The sequence below is a fragment of the Astatotilapia calliptera genome, chromosome 12 (genome assembly GCF_964374335.1).
Source record: "Astatotilapia calliptera chromosome 12, fAstCal68.1, whole genome shotgun sequence".
NCBI lineage: Eukaryota > Metazoa > Chordata > Actinopteri > Cichliformes > Cichlidae > Astatotilapia > Astatotilapia calliptera.
The window spans coordinates 35343311-35358845 of NC_137433.1; the positions used below are offsets into that span (position 1 = coordinate 35343311).

The window sequence follows — 15535 nt, forward strand, 5'->3', positions numbered from 1 at the left end:
GGATACAGCTTCAGCTATGATTCGTACGTGTTTTGTACTTGGTTGCAACGTTAGATCTCACGATCGTGAAGACAGTTGTTCAGTCTGACGTCAGTAGCCGTGTCTCGGTCTAAACTCCGCTGCAGGTCCATATATCAAACGATGGCATTACTGAGAGTTGAAAAACTGTCTAAAGTCTTTCATCTTTAATAAAATGATCAGCGTTCTGCTCTACCAGGTGTAACAATTGAGTTTAACATCCAGGCATCCATGAAAACGGAATTTATGACATTTAACGGAGTTAGAAGTTAGCAGGGAGTTAGCTCGCTAGCTTCTATCTAAATAAAATATAGCATGTCCCGACTGCGGGGTTTTGGAAACAAATTAAAACGTACAACTCTGCTATCACTTCCAGCATAAATGAAGACAGAAAACTAAACAGCAGTGACGTTTGTAGGGTTACTGAAGTTGGGCTAGCTGGTATATAATGATGTGCTACGTGACCGCTAGCGACACAGCTATGTTAGCATAATATAAACAAGCTAACTTTTTTTCCACTCGATAAAGGTTAATGTGAGTGTTCTCGGTGGTCGTTTATTGCATTTATGGAGGGAGTGATGTATGCTGGGTAATGGCACAGCTAGCTACTGGGTGACTTTATTCACCCGCTTCGGCTGTTATCAGTCCATACAATGGGCGTTATTAGCACAAATCAGTCCCATAGATATGGGCCATCTCCTGCTAGATTGTTCAGAAGGTTGTTCTCATCCATCCAGATGGAGGATCACTAACAGGAGCGTGGAAGACTCCAGAATCCACTCTGGCTGGAATCCGGTGGATACAGCAGTGTTTACAGGTAAGACCATTTAAACGGACAGCATTTATAGAATGACTATTAAAAGTCAGCGAGTGTCAGTAATGTTAATGTGGTTATGTTAGTAATACACCGAGTGCTAATATAACAGCTTTAAGATGCATTTGTAGATATTATTACGTGTTTTACCGTCTTTATGGTGCTAGCTTAAAGTTACGGTGTAAACGTTAGCTTATATTGGAGTAAAGCTGTTACTGTTTAAACGATGTTAGCACAGAAATATTAGCTTCTGTCATGACTGATGAAGTTACTAGTTAATAAAGTTTTCAGTAAAGTGTTTAATCGCAGCCACAGACTGACAGCAAATATCTCGATTAGCTTCAGTGCATCTATAATAAATATGTGCAAGTTTCAGTGCTTCGTTTAAACTGTGTGATACTTATACTGACCCAGGGTCAGTGTAAAATACAATCCTAGCTGTGTGAACAAAGCCTGGCTCCTTTAATCCTGCATGACAAACCTCAGGATGCAGGTTATTATTACTCTTTCCTGCTGGCACACCTGTCACACCTGAGAGTCAGCTAGAAACTTACAGTGACGTGGACATCATGCAAAGACTGCCAGACTCTGTAATACTGCAAATGATCAGTGACTCAGGTTAACACTAAACTTTAAACGGTACCTCTGTGTGCTGAACATTTAGGATTGAGTCAGGCTGCATCAGCTGAAGCTGTTATTTGTATATATCAGTATTTTTTATTCAGGTGTGGGGAAAATACTTAAGACTGCAGTGAAGCGATGTACCAGATTAATCCCTGGCCAAAGGTATCGTACTTAAATCAGACTACTGATCCAGCCACATCAGCCTTTTGTGAGGTCTGTTTAAAGTTGACTAAAAGTCAACTGCAGGTTCCTGAGAGGTGAACTGTGAGCACAGAAACACATGTTCATACATACAGCTGCAGCAAACTTACATTAATTTTAAATAGATTTGTTACTCTGATGTCTGTCTCTGTGTTAGTCCTCTGACAGACTGGTGACCTGTCCAGGTGTGCTCTACCTATGACTACTGGGACAGGCTCTAGCCTCTGTAATAGAAATTTTCTGTTATTCTCATTTAAAGTATTTAAGTGCTTATGCATATGCTTAGTTGTGACGCTGTTACTGTTCAGTGAAAGTTTCTAAAACTAGATGAACTTACTTCAACGTCAGCAGTTTGAGAAAACAACTCCCTTTACAGGTGCTGATAAGGCCAAGGGCACAAAACAGCTTAACCATTGATCTGTTAGGTTTCATAGCGAGACACGTGAAGTGTGGTAGGATCAGTTTGTAACTTCCTCCCTCTTCCTTGGAATGCATAATGGAGTAGGAGCACAACTTCTGTGGCAGCGCTGACTGTGAACTGTGATGTTTGATGTGTGCTGGTGCAGTAATAAATAGCTTGATCACAGCTCTTTCTGTGTTGCAGACTTTATTTAAAAAATTCCACAACACCCCCCACCCTCCCACTGCGAACCTGAATTGAATATTCAGAAGACATTTCTTTAAATAGTTCTAGAAATCTGAGCTGTTGGTGTGTCCTTGGATTGTGTGGTAATAATATTAGAGCCTGCAATCTTTCTTACTGAATCTCTACTATGAGTCATGTTACCTGAGATTAAGTCCATGTTTACCTGTCAGCCTGGACGAATGTGCTGTGTGAAGGAAATTAAATTAAATCAGATCTGAACTGCGTACATTTGAGGAACCTGGTCATATTTAATTGAAATATGAACCAGTGATTTTTTGATTGCTGATTCCAAGAGAGTCTTTGTGGAAATCCTGTTTGGCTTTTTGTTATTTTAATTCTCTTCTCTGTTTTCCAGAACAGTTCTCCACAGTCACTGTCCACATGGGTCAGTGGGACCAAGAAGCACTCTGCTAATGTGTGGACTCTGACCAGCAACATCCCGCAAGACCCAGACAGTGTTTTCTATCTCCCAGCTGGAGTTTTTTGTTTGTCTGTTACTGGAGAGTCAGATTTTTGTTGAGCTTCACACTTGCAGAGGTAAGTCAGTTGGCAGAGATTCCTCCCACCCTGGTTTTTATGTGCTAGATTTCTTATCTGAAACAGTAATATTTCAGTGACTGCTGCTTATACCACAGGTTAATACACGCTACTGATCCCTGATGGGAGAATCATCAATTTTGGCAACAAAGAAGCCTGGTGGATGTTTGTTTACAGTCTGATGGTGGGACATCATGCTCTGCATCTTCAAAGTTTGCCTCCTCATTATTATTCATACCCAGTAATGTGAAGTATGCTTATATCTACTATAACTGAACAAACGCGGTGGTCTTCATTTATGGAGGCTGTTGAGTCTGAATGTTGGATGTTGTGTATCTCGTGTTCTCTGGGTTTTGTTGTCCTCAGTCTTTTCGCAGGATCAGAAAACAAAACCAGGAGGTGCGTAAATGTTTCTTCTCCATGATGTTTCTTCAAATGTTTCTTCTGGATGATGACACGGGATGCCACCTTTGGTCTTGTGATGAAGCAAAGCTCAGGAAGAAGTGTGATTAAATGGTACCCACATGTTGAGAAGGATGTACAGGGGCACCTGCAGCCAAATCCAAGCTTCAGGTTAGTTGTAGTTGCAGAACGCTATAGACTGAGACAGCTGAGGCATCAAATGTTTGATTAAACGGATGAAAAAGAGAAGTTTCTTCCCTATAATTATCACTTAAAATCTGTAGCAACTTCAAGTCTGTCAGCGTGCTGAGCATGCTCAGAATGTGACAATATATTTTTGTTCAATATTTAATTTCTTTCAGTTGCAATTGTTAAATGAAAAATATATATATATATTCTTATAATTTAGCAAACTAATTTATCAAAAAAAAATGTACATATATCTGTATTAGTTTTAATAAATTAATTTGACACCTGTATTGAAAATACCATATTGTATTCATACAGAATCAGTTTGGTATCATTGTTTGTCTGATTGCTGAAACTAAGAGCTACTTTGATCTGTTTAGATCTAAAGTATCCAAAGTTGAGCTCTAATGTTTCTTCACTCCTGTGTGTGATATGTGATTCCTACATGCTGGCAGAGCAGCAGTTTGTGCTCACAGATGGTGACGGTGTGGAGAGACGGTGGTGTTTCCTCAGAAGAGAGTCACAAAGGACACCAGTCCATCTCACCACCTTGACTTGCTGACTGATGTTTGTCTGCACTGCACAGAGTAAATCAACTGACCGAGGTTTGTCCAGTGACGTGTTATGAATTGTATATTTGTTTTATGCTTACAGTTATGTTTTTCTTGACAGAGGTTCTGCAGAGGTTAGACAAAGCAGAGCAAATATGTGCTTTACATTTTACTGTGATTTTCTGGGATATTTGTTGCCTGATGTTCAGCAGGAATGAAGAAATAGAATCAAAGGGAGATGTTTTTGTAATGATGTAAGTAAATCTTCAATATTATTTATTTGCTTGGTTATATTAGGAGTGTTTCTGAGTGAGGGAGAGAGGAGTCATCATCCAGTTTAAGTGACGTAGATCAGTGGATACACTTGTCTCCCCTTTAAAGGAGGCGATCCAAGTCATCCTTAAATGTTAGTGCTTTCAAATACACAAACATTTTTAAAGGACAAAAATGAACATCCAACTTTGACTGTAATACAAAATAAATCTTTGCATGTGTGTTTTCAAACTCTCAGATGGGCAGGATATCAGTCTTGGACTGTCAAACCTGCCGGAGCAGCACTGAATGACCACCGCACATGAGCATGTTCCTGCAACATTCAGCATCTGATCTGTCATCTGTGTGCTTCTGCTTTTTGTAAGTAGAGTTACCCAACTCCAGTAACTCTAAACACATGCCATCCATTTCTAACGGCCTGGTTACTTCCTGTCAGTTACTTTAGAAACCATGTGGTCACCTGACCTAACACTGTTTCTTCTTCTTCCCCTTAATGTTCAAGTGTCACATGTCAAACAGCTGGAGAGGAAACTACACCAGCGTACTGGGATGTTTCAGCAACACGTGCCAGATGCTGTTCCTTCATGGTGACATCACCAGAGCATCTTCTCTTCAGTGCCATCCTCTCCTGTCACCCTCTCTGCACGCAGCTCTTTGAGTATGGGGTAGATAAGGGCACAGAGAAACCCTTATTACTAATTTGTATTATAATTCAATTTTCATGAAATATTCATATTCAGTATCGGTCCTTTTATATTATATTTATATGTCCTGGGATGCTTGAGTGAAAGGTAATGTACACCTGACCAGGTATCCAGTCTGTCAGAATTGTTTTCAATATTTGGTTCAAAAACATGAGTGACAACAAAAATCCAACTAGGATTCTTGCATGTGATGAATGAAGTCTGTCTTTGACTGTATTGTCCAGCTGATCCATCAAACCCCCAGCAGGTGAACCTTATTCATGACATAACACGGCAACAATGCAAAAAATGAAACAGCAACAGTCTAAATGTAAAGTGCATTCTAAACTGCTCTTCAATAAATCATATGCAAAGAGTCATTCAGGACTGTAAAACGTGAACTACAGAACCCAGAGTCTTCATCATTAAATCTCTGGTTGCTTCATTTTTCTATCCTATATCAGACACTTTAAGGTTAGGTTAGGTAAAGTTGCATTCTCATGGTGTGGCAAAGTGCTTTATGTGTGTGTGTGCGTGCGTGTCATGAACGGCTATAAAAGGCCTATAATTAAAGAACAAAGCGGGGTTTGAGTTCGAGTTACGACAGACTGTCACTACTTGTAAGTGGAACGCAGCCTCCCTACGGCGGACAGCTAATAACAGGAATCGGACGCGGTCCACCCGAGTCCACAGCAACCACCATTGCAACCGCCTAGCATGACCTTAGAAACATATTCTGTCTTCATAACGATCAAAAACATGAAATGATTTGCAAAGTGTGAAAGTACAGCTGCAGAGAGCTATGGCGGTATCTTTGGAAGCTGTTTACATAGCTAATAATATACGATGTAACCATGGAAGACAGTCAGTCACATGAGCTAGCGGTGCATGTTTACTACAGTGAATAAGGTGATTGCGTGTACACGCTGCAGGGGGTAAAGACATTACTTCAATATTGTTTTATACTGATATATATTTGCCTTCTGTTGACCATCACCTCAGGTTCACCATTACAGTTTCAGCAGACAGATGCACACTGTCTAAATATCAACACATTCAAAAACTCATGTCTCTGAAATAAGCACAGCTGTTCATGTTTGTCATTAGAGTTTTATTTGTAAGAAAATTATGAACTTCATATTGTGTATCAAATAAAAGAACATTTCACAACTCTGAGTCAACAGAAACAGGTAACAGAAATGTCTCTAATGTGTACAGTGTAGTGTAAGCATTAAAAGATCATAAAGGAAACACTAACATTTATGTGAAACTAATTGTAATAAAAAAATGAGCAGGTGGTTAATAGATGTAAAAGAAAGAATCTGAAAACAACACTTTTTTGGTCTAAGTGATCAAAGTAGAAAACAGAACTGATGTTCAAGAACAAACCGTAGCTGCACTAATATTACACATCTCCATTGTTGTGGTGAACAGACATGTTGCTTTTAAAACCACATGCAGTGTGTGACCGTGACTGTTCACTGAGACCATGAACGCCACTTCGCTGAAGCCTTCGCCTTCTTCTTCTTCTTCTAAATTGGAAGCAGAAGGAGCACGAGCTGCTTTGATCTACTGAAAGGAAAAAGCAGAATATCTGAGTTGAAACCAGTCAGCTGAAACCAGTAAGACAGGAACAAATTCAATGCAGCGTCTCAGGTGGCTTAGCCTGTTACAACTGTTGATACAAGCTAAATACAGTTAACACACAGTGTCAGGGAGCTCCAGTGTGGGAACTAGTGGCTTTAGGTTTGTAGTCATTTAACTTTCATCCCTTCATTCATTTAATTCAGGAGGAAGAAACGTCAGGTGGGTGCAGGCTGGTTACATGCATTTGGTCCCATGCTGTCTTTAACTTTGTTCATTTTATGGCTGGGCTGTATGTGGGGTTATATCATGTTACTTGGGCAGGAGTACCTGTCCCCTGTTAGACTTAGAAAGTTTCTCCATAAGTAGAGCTTCTAACTCTTCTAGCACATCTGTGGCTGACAGTTTTTTGGTGGCTCTTTTTACCCCACACTGGTTGTGAGTGTGTAAATAGCCCCACTAGTTATTTTGGGTTGCAGTTAACTTGGGAGGAAGAGGTAGGTCTGCCATGACTAGATGAATAACAATTATCTGGGATACATAAATTTCATAATGCATGCATATATCTCTATAAACCTGCCTGAGGGCTGCCATTTTTTACATTCAGTTATTTCTCTGTTGAATCTAAATAATGAATGTGTTACAGTTAAACTGACACTGATCAGTGTAAATGGCTCATTGGGAAATAGAAACCTTTAAATTAAACCTGATATCGAGTGTCAAACAATATCAAAGCTGTAAAAGCTGTTTACAGTCAGAATTTATAAAACTATGATTGTAAATAAATTCAAACAAGTGAGCTTTTCTCTTTGTGCTGAATATCAACACTGTGATTTCTTAGACTGTAAGCTTTACTTTAGCACAACCAGTTGTAGAAGCTGCCACTCCAAATGTCTTTGATAACAAGAAAAAAAGACCTTTTCAGTCCACGGCCTGAAGTTCTTCTCTGACATCTTCTGCCATCAGCTTTGTCTGCTGCTTTGAAGACAATAAACCACAAAAAGATGATTTAGTCACTTTGTCTGCGTCGTGCAGCTCGAATGTGTCGTGTAACGATGTTGAATAGCTGTCGTTATCCCTCTGCTGTGTCAGTAGGATTGTACTGTACAGCATCTCATTGATATGTGAGGAATGCTAATGTAAACAGACTTACATCATTAAAATATAAAGGGCAGGAGATATTTAGATATTTTTATATTTATATTACATTTTATAGCTGACGGATATTACTAAATAGATAGAATTTACTAAATAGCTGGATGAACATGAAAAATATGTCTATAATAACAAATGACCATGAGAGCCAGTAGAATTAATTCAACTGGACACTCAAAAGACGTCCTTAAATGCTCTTTAAGTGGCGGAACAGATGAACAAACAGTTGTATCTATGAAGCGCCTTGAGGCGACTTATGTCGTGATTTGGCACTATATAAATAAAATTGAATTGAATTGAATTGAATTAATCGCTTACTTGAGATGAAATCTGCTCAGCTACTTTGAAAACAGCTTCTAACTGGTTCCTCCTTTAACAGGATGACTGCTCAGGGGTAAGGCCATCATGCAGTCCAGCAATCTTTATGGTTCTGCTTTGATTCACCAGGAACTATTAGGGAAACCTTCCAGCGCCTCCTGTGAAAGACACAGGCATAAACACACAAACATTAACATGTTCCACAGTGTTCCAGTTTGATTTTCTCATCCTGTGGACAACAACGTACATGGATGCAGGTTTATTGTTAACTTTTGTAAGGTTTATTTAGTGAACATATCCAGCTGCAGCTCCACTGTGATCCTGAACTGGATAAGCACTTAAGAAAATGTGTCAATAAATGCACATACATCAACTTACTATATTTATCCAAACAGACGGGACCAATAATGCTTCACTGAGTTAGAGACTTTAATGTCTCTTCTATGTAAGAATGTCTCGTGCTGATATACCTGCAAACTTGACAACAAAGGTTTTTCAGACTGCACGTAGCTGTCCTCTATGTCAGCTAACACATTTACATTTATGTCACACTTATTTCTGCTTTCCCATTTTATAATTATTACTTACATTTTGATTATAAACCTTGAGTTTGTAAATGATCAGATTACATAATTGGAATACAATGTATCCAATTCAGGGTCGCGGGAGGATGAAGCCTATCCCAGCTGATACAGGACAAAGACAGGCTGCCAGTTTATCGCAGGGCTAACACAATATGTGTAACAGAAAATCCACTTAAATGTTTGATATTTCTTATAATAATCATAATTATGACTATTATTTAAAGGTTTCTTTATAAATACATTTTGATTTTTTATAACCTCTAAAATATAAACCTGAGCTGTTTCAGATTCTGACCTCACTGCAGCTCCCTCTTGGAAGTACGTCTGCTTCTTGTCTACCCCCAGTGTTGACCGCCTGCCCTTGATATCACGTACTGTACCTGAGGAACAAAAAAGGACAAACACTTGCCTTCATTTAAGAAGTACATTCATACAGAGGTAATCTATGGAAACACACTAGTTCAACCTTTGGGAGAAATCAGTTCCTGTGAAACATTTCTGTAAATGAACATCATGTGGAGAATGAATGAAATGAGTTCTTCAGGTGACTCAGCAGTCCCACACTGACAAATGAAATCTAGTTAAACTATTAAGCATATTTGCTCTTCTGAAATCTGTGTTAAACAACAACAAACATAAATTAGTAACAAAAATACAGCTGAGTAGAGGCTTTACAAACCACCAGCAGCCATAATGCTGAATTTTAATCTTCAAATGTTTCTGAGCCGTCTTCAACCTGCTTTTAACACATTAACACATTTTAACACAGTTCTATCACACACCACACAGAAACTTTTCTTTTTTTTTCCTCACACATCAGACTTCACACATGATCCTCTCCAAATGCCTGCAGGAGGTTAACATTCATTTAAACCTTTCAGACCTTTTTGATTCACAGATGAACTGAACCAACCTTGAAATTAGCACAGAGCTGCAGAGCTGTATGACTGAAACAATGTATGTATGTATGTATGTATGACTTTTAGGCTGAGCCTAAAAGTTCAACACAGTAATGATAAATTCCTCTGCTGTCTGTGGAAACTGGTGGTTTCTATCATTGCTTCTTTTTTCTCCCCTTAAGGAGCTTTAATTTTGCTAAAGTTAAACATGTTAAGTGTTTAAAATGCAATATTAAAATGATCTGAGACTTTTGCACATCTTTTTGAGGCCTTCTTTGTTTGGTTTGTTTGTTTTTAATCATGTGCTCTAGATGGCAGTGTTTGCTCAGCTTTGGTAATAAGCGACTCAAATTAGATCACTGGATAAAAGAGTTAAAATTACTGTCAAACTGAAACGTTGTCCTCACTGCAAAACAACCAAGAATTTGATTGTTACATTTTGGTCTTCTCCCAGGAAACAATGAAACACATATATGCTAAAAGCTGAAATATAACTCAGAATGTAATATTAGTGTTTAGGTTTCAACACTGTTTTGAAATAAATACCAGCTCTTTAGTATGTACGTGGATCTATTTACCCTTGTGACTTTATATGTCTACATCACAGAAGTAGACATGCTGAATAAAGGCCTTTGAGTATTATAATCGTCCTGAGCGGGAGAAGCGTTGCAAAGTGAGACCTCATATCCACTCATAGTAGTACGAAATCACCCAAGATGTAAAAGAGTGATAGGATCAACTAAATGCAGTGGGCAGTAGTCTGTTTTGTCTAAGTTTAAAAAAAATAAAAGACCACAATACTACATTTTGCTCTACAAGGGCCTGCCTGATATACTCTTCTCAGAGACTACATCAGGTAAAAACATAATTCTTTGTCTTTACATTCATCAGGTCCCAATCAGCCCAAATAGCAAAGAGAAATTAAAAAGGCATCAAAGAGTTCGGGTCTTAGGAGGTTAAACACACACAGAATATTGTTTTTTTGTCTTAATGATTAATACAAGTTAAAAATCACCTAAAAGTTGCAGGAAACAACATTTTTAGCCCTGACTTCAATGAGCTAACAGATTCCACACACATCAGGTGTGAAGGGTTTTTCCACATCTGGGGAGCATGAACACTAAATGCAGTTTGGCTTTGCTTCGTCCTAAGCATGTTCCTGATGGCCTGTAAAACTATTAGAACGGCTTTTAAATCTCTCCTTTTATACACAGGGAGCCATTGCAGCGATTTGATGACTCGTGTCATATGGTCCATTTTCGTGGTGTTGATTGGTTTTCAGTTGCCTACTGAAAAAAATAAAATAAAATATATTGTGGCGGACCACCAGGTGGCTCCACTCACACACAAGTTGAAAGGAAGTGTGGGGGTGGAGATTTTGGCACTGACTATATGTGAAGTTCTGTCAGTTAATAAAGTTGTTGGAGTGAGACACTGAGACCTCTCCTGTCGTTGTTAATTACCTCCACATTGGTGACCCCTGTAGTGAACATGCTAAGGCTCGACGACGAAGCCAGCTCTGGCCTGGAAGCATCGGCGGCCGCCGGACCTTCACCTCCGCCGATGGCTGCGTTTGCTGTGGCGCTTAAATTGCCGGATTTTTGGCTTCACGATCCTCCTTCATGGTTCATGCACGTAGAAGCTCAGTTTGCTCTTCGTGGAGTTTCAGCCGACGACACCAAATACCACCATGTGGTGGCCTCACTTGACCCGCTGTCAACCCGCCGTGTGATGACTCTCCTCCGGGATCCCCCAGCCCAGGGCAAGTACGCCGCCCTCAAGGGGCTGCTGCTGCGGCGTTACTCCCTCTCTGATGCTGAGCGGGCCGAGAAACTCCTTTCCATCGCGGGCCTGGGCGACGGCACCGCCCTCGAGCTCATGGAGAGCATGCTGTCCTTGCTGGGCGCGGAGGACGGAGGATTTCTCTTCACCCACCTCTTTCTTCGACAGCTGCCGGCTCCAGTGCGCGCTGGCCTTGCCAACTCCCCGCTATTGGCCACGAAGGATTACCGCTCCCTTGCGGAAGAGGCGGATCGCATCCTCCTGGCTACCAGGACTTTCGGCGTCCAGACGGTTATTCAGGACCCACCAGCGTTTTCCCCCTCCCCCTCACCGATGCTCCACGGGCCCTCCGACTCGTCCACTGTGGCCGGAATCGCTGCACGGCGGCACCGCGGAAAGGGGCTTTGTTTTTATCACCAGCGTTTTGGAGCGAAGGCACGGCGCTGCCTCCCGCCTTGCAGTTTCCAGACCCAGGGAAACGGGCGTGTCAGCGCTCTGTAGCAGCCGCGACCGCTGGCAACAAGGAAAGGCTGCTTTTCTTAGAGGACTCGCGCTCGGGGAGGCGTTTCCTGGTGGACTCCGGCTCACAGAAGAGCCTTCTTCCCCCGGCTGGCTCGGACAGGCTAGCTGAGGGTTGCGGGCCATTGCTAACAGCGGCTAATGGCTCTCCCATCAAAACCTTCGGTGAAAGGTTGGTGACTGTTTGCTTTCACGACCGTGACTTTCAGTGGAACTTTGTTGTTGCTGCTAGCTCTGTGCCTATAATAGGCGCTGATTTTCTTTGTGCTCACGGACTACTGGTTGATGTGGCTAACAGACGTTTAATTGATGCTGTGTCCTTTTCCTCATTACCCTGTTTGACTCGGGGTGCTCAGCCCGTGGTGCATGCTAACTCAGTAGATTCGGGTGACGTTTTTCAGTGTTTGCTTTCTGAGTTTCCCTCACTCACTGTCCCCACTTTCTCGAGCACGGTGACGAAGCATGGGGTAGAGCATTACATAACTACAGTAGGGCCCCCGGTGTTCGCGCGCGCGCGCCGCCTCGACCCCGCCAAACTGGCTGTCGCTAGGGAAGAATTTGCCACCATGGAGCGTCTGGGCATCGTGCAGCGTTCGAACAGTGCCTGGGCTTCTCCGTTACACATGGTGCCTAAATCTGATGGTCGGTGGCGACCTTGTGGGGATTTCCGCCGTCTTAATAATGTCACGGAGAACGATCGTTATCCCATTCCCCACATCCAAGATTTTTCCGCCCATCTTGCGGGGACCTCGGTTTTTTCTAAGATCGATTTGGTACGGGGATATCACCAGGTTCCCGTGCGCGCGGAGGATGTCCCCAAAACCGCCGTAATTACACCTTTCGGCCTTTTCGAGTTTCTGCGCATGCCGTTTGGCCTGAAAGGTGCCGCCCAAACCTTCCAGCGGTTGATGGACTCGGTCTTGCGCGGGCTGCCCTTTGTTTTTGTATATCTTGATGATATACTGGTGGCCAGCAGCTCGAAGGAGCAGCACATGTTCCATCTGCGTCAGGTTTTTCAGCGTTTGGCGGAGCATGGACTGATTATTAATCCGTCTAAATGCCAGTTTGGGTTGCCCGTTCTCGATTTCCTTGGGCACCGTGTTTCCGCCGAGGGCGCGGTTCCGTTGCCTGACAAAGTCCGAGCTGTTTCGGAATTTCCGCGTCCCACGACTGTTAAGGCACTGCAGGAATTTTTGGGGATGGTGAATTTTTACAACCGTTTTCTCCCCAGAGCGGCACATCTGCTGAAGCCCCTTTATGGGGCGTTAAAGGGTAAAAAAGCTAATGACCCCGTTGACTGGTTTCCGGACAGCATCCAAGCGTTTTCTGATGCTAAGTCAGCGTTAGCTAATGCTGCCCTTCTGGCCCACCCATCCCCCTCAGCGCCGATTGCGTTGACCACTGATGCGTCGGACATAGCGGTGGGTGCGGTGCTGGAACAGCGAATCTCGGGTGTCTGGCAACCGCTCGCCTTTTTCAGCCGTACGCTACGTGACAGCGAACGCAATTACAGCGTTTTTGACAGGGAGCTACTGGCGCTCCACCTGGCATCTCGTCATTTCCGGTTTTTTCTCGAGGGTCGTCACTTTACCGCATACGTGGACCACAAACCCTTGACGTTTGCCATGTCCAAGGTTTCTGATCCATGGAGTGCACGCCAGCAGCGCCAGTTGGCAGCCATTTCTGAGTTTACCACGGACATTCGGCACGTGGCTGGTAAATCCAATCATGTGGCTGACTGTTTGTCCCGTGCGCTGGTTTCTCCCGTCTTTCTCGGCATAGACTACTCCGCCATGGCTGCCGATCAGAGCGGTGACCCTGACATCCTCGCGCTTAAATCCACCCAGACGGGCCTCATACTGGAGGACAGACCCGTGCAGGACGGTGGTCCCCTCCTCGTCTGTGACGTTTCCACCGGCCGCCCTCGCCCTGTGGTTCCCGCTTCCTGGCGTCGTCAAGTTTTTGACTCGGTACATGCTCTCTCTCATCCAGGGGTCCGGGCCTCTGTTAAACTGGTCAGCTCTAAATTTGTTTGGCCAGGCCTTCGCAAATCTGTTAAGGAATGGGCGTCGGCGTGCATTCCCTGCCAGCGCGCGAAGGTTCATAAACACACCAAGGCGCCCCTGGAGCCGTTCTTTATACCCGGCAAACGTTTCGATCATGTGCATGTCGATCTGGTGGGTCCCTTGCCGCAGTCACAAGGTTTTACGCACCTTTTGACTGTTGTTGACCGGACCACCAGGTGGCCGGAGGCGGTCCCCCTGGCGTCCACTACCGCAGCAGTGGTGGCCAAGGCGTTTTTGTCGACCTGGGTCTCGCGTTTCGGCCCACCCGCGGACATTACGTCAGACAGAGGCCCCCAGTTCATTTCCGAGCTTTGGTCGGCCATGGCTGATGGACTGGGGGCTAAAGTCCACCGCACAACCGCATACAACCCGCAGGCTAATGGGATGTGTGAACGGTTCCACCGGTCACTGAAGGCTGCCTTTCGCGCCTCCTTAAAGGATGGCAATTGGGTTGACCGCCTCCCGTGGGTTTTGCTTGGGCTGCGCTCTGCGGTTAAGGAGGATCTCGGCGCTTCCCCAGCTGAGCTAGTGTTTGGTCAGCCCCTCCGCGTGCCTGGAGAATTCTTGCCTGAAAATCCTCCTCCCTGCTTCGATCCATCGGTGCTCTCTCTCACCCCGCTTTTGCACTCGCTTCGGGTTCCTGGTCCGGTGCACCATTGCGTGCCTGACACCTTTGTTCCAAAGACTTTAGAGACTGCTAAGTTTGTTTTTGTCAGGCACGATGCCCACAGGACACCGCTGCGGCCGCTGTATGACGGCCCGTTCAGGGTTATTGAACCGGGCCAGAAACATTTTGTTTTGGATTTTGGGGGTCGAAGGGAGACTGTGTGTGTTGACAGACTTAAACCAGCACATGTTCTTCCGGACAGTGATGTAGTGCCGGCCCAGGCCCCTCGCCGTGGCCGACCTCCTGCGCTGGGGTTGACAGTCTCTGGTTTTCCCCCCAGGACTACCCCCGGACCACCAACGTTTGAGCCTCCTCCTGCCTTTCCTGCTCGCCTTCACCAGCCTCGTTCACAGGATGGACCTTCCTCTGCCTGTTCTCTCCCTCCCAGGTTCAGTCGTGCGGGTCGTTTGCTTAGACCCAGGGTCCTGGACTGAATGGAGACCTGACTGTGTGTTCAAGGGGGGGTATGTGTGGCGGACCACCAGGTGGCTCCACTCACACACAAGTTGAAAGGAAGTGTGGGGGTGGAGATTTTGGCACTGACTATATGTGAAGTTCTGTCAGTTAATAAAGTTGTTGGAGTGAGACACTGAGACCTCTCCTGTCGTTGTTAATTACCTCCACAATATAAAGTTTTTCTGTAACTTTTTTCACCAGTAATCCCTTAAGTCTTGCAATATTGTTAATTAATAGGCTATCTTAGGAGTGTCAGTTTGTGCTGTTGCCCTGTTTGCATAGGAGAATGGAAACAGGGCGACGGGATGCATATTTTAAAAATGCTTTATAGAGAAAGTTATAATTATTTTGAAGTTTCTTTGCAGAGAACATGTCCAGCCATCCATAACGAGCCATCAGACTCCAAAATAGATTTATCTTAAGAAATCACAGATGGTCAAATTTACAGTAAATGATCAATTAAGTTATGAACTTGCATTGCTTGATGGTGCTGTCATTTTCAGGGAGAGTGTGCTGTACTACTACATACAAGTTTCTTTTCTTTTCCCTCTACAATGTGTTAACCAC

The 15535-nt window shown here is 43.6% G+C and overlaps 1 protein-coding gene and 2 long non-coding RNA genes across 5 annotated transcripts; 2 read left to right on the forward strand and 1 right to left on the reverse strand.

Moving 5' to 3' along the window:
- LOC113034319 (uncharacterized) lies at positions 1–5318 on the forward strand. Of its 3 annotated transcripts, none has more exons than XR_013900787.1 (7): positions 1–835; positions 2664–2840; positions 2939–3413; positions 3887–4036; positions 4280–4388; positions 4494–4615; positions 4758–5318. It is a non-coding gene; the product is annotated as an uncharacterized LOC113034319 (long non-coding RNA). The 3 variants fall into 3 exon arrangements; XR_013900785.1 differs by having other exon boundaries at positions 95–835; positions 2659–2840; XR_013900786.1 differs by having other exon boundaries at positions 96–835; positions 2659–2840; positions 3892–4036.
- A 710-nt stretch (positions 5319–6028) lies between these two features.
- On the reverse strand, positions 6029–10786 carry LOC113034320 (uncharacterized). Its single transcript, XR_013900784.1, has 4 exons — positions 8875–10786; positions 7996–8153; positions 7440–7497; positions 6029–6510 (listed from the first exon to the last, which is right to left on the reverse strand). It is a non-coding gene; the product is annotated as an uncharacterized LOC113034320 (long non-coding RNA).
- A 7-nt stretch (positions 10787–10793) lies between these two features.
- On the forward strand, positions 10794–15105 carry LOC145419406 (uncharacterized). Its single transcript, XM_080287452.1, has 2 exons — positions 10794–11951; positions 14793–15105. The coding sequence occupies exon 1, from the start codon at positions 10970–10972 to the stop codon at positions 11759–11761; it is 792 nt and encodes a 263-aa protein (XP_080143578.1). The 5' UTR covers positions 10794–10969; the 3' UTR covers positions 11762–11951; positions 14793–15105.
- The last annotated feature ends 430 nt before the right edge of the window (positions 15106–15535 follow it).

What these genes read in the sequence shown, in the direction of transcription:
- LOC145419406 (XM_080287452.1), top strand. Translation starts at nt 10,970, where the DNA reads ATGCTAAGGCTCGACGACGAAGCCAGCTCTGGCCTGGAAGCATCGGCG.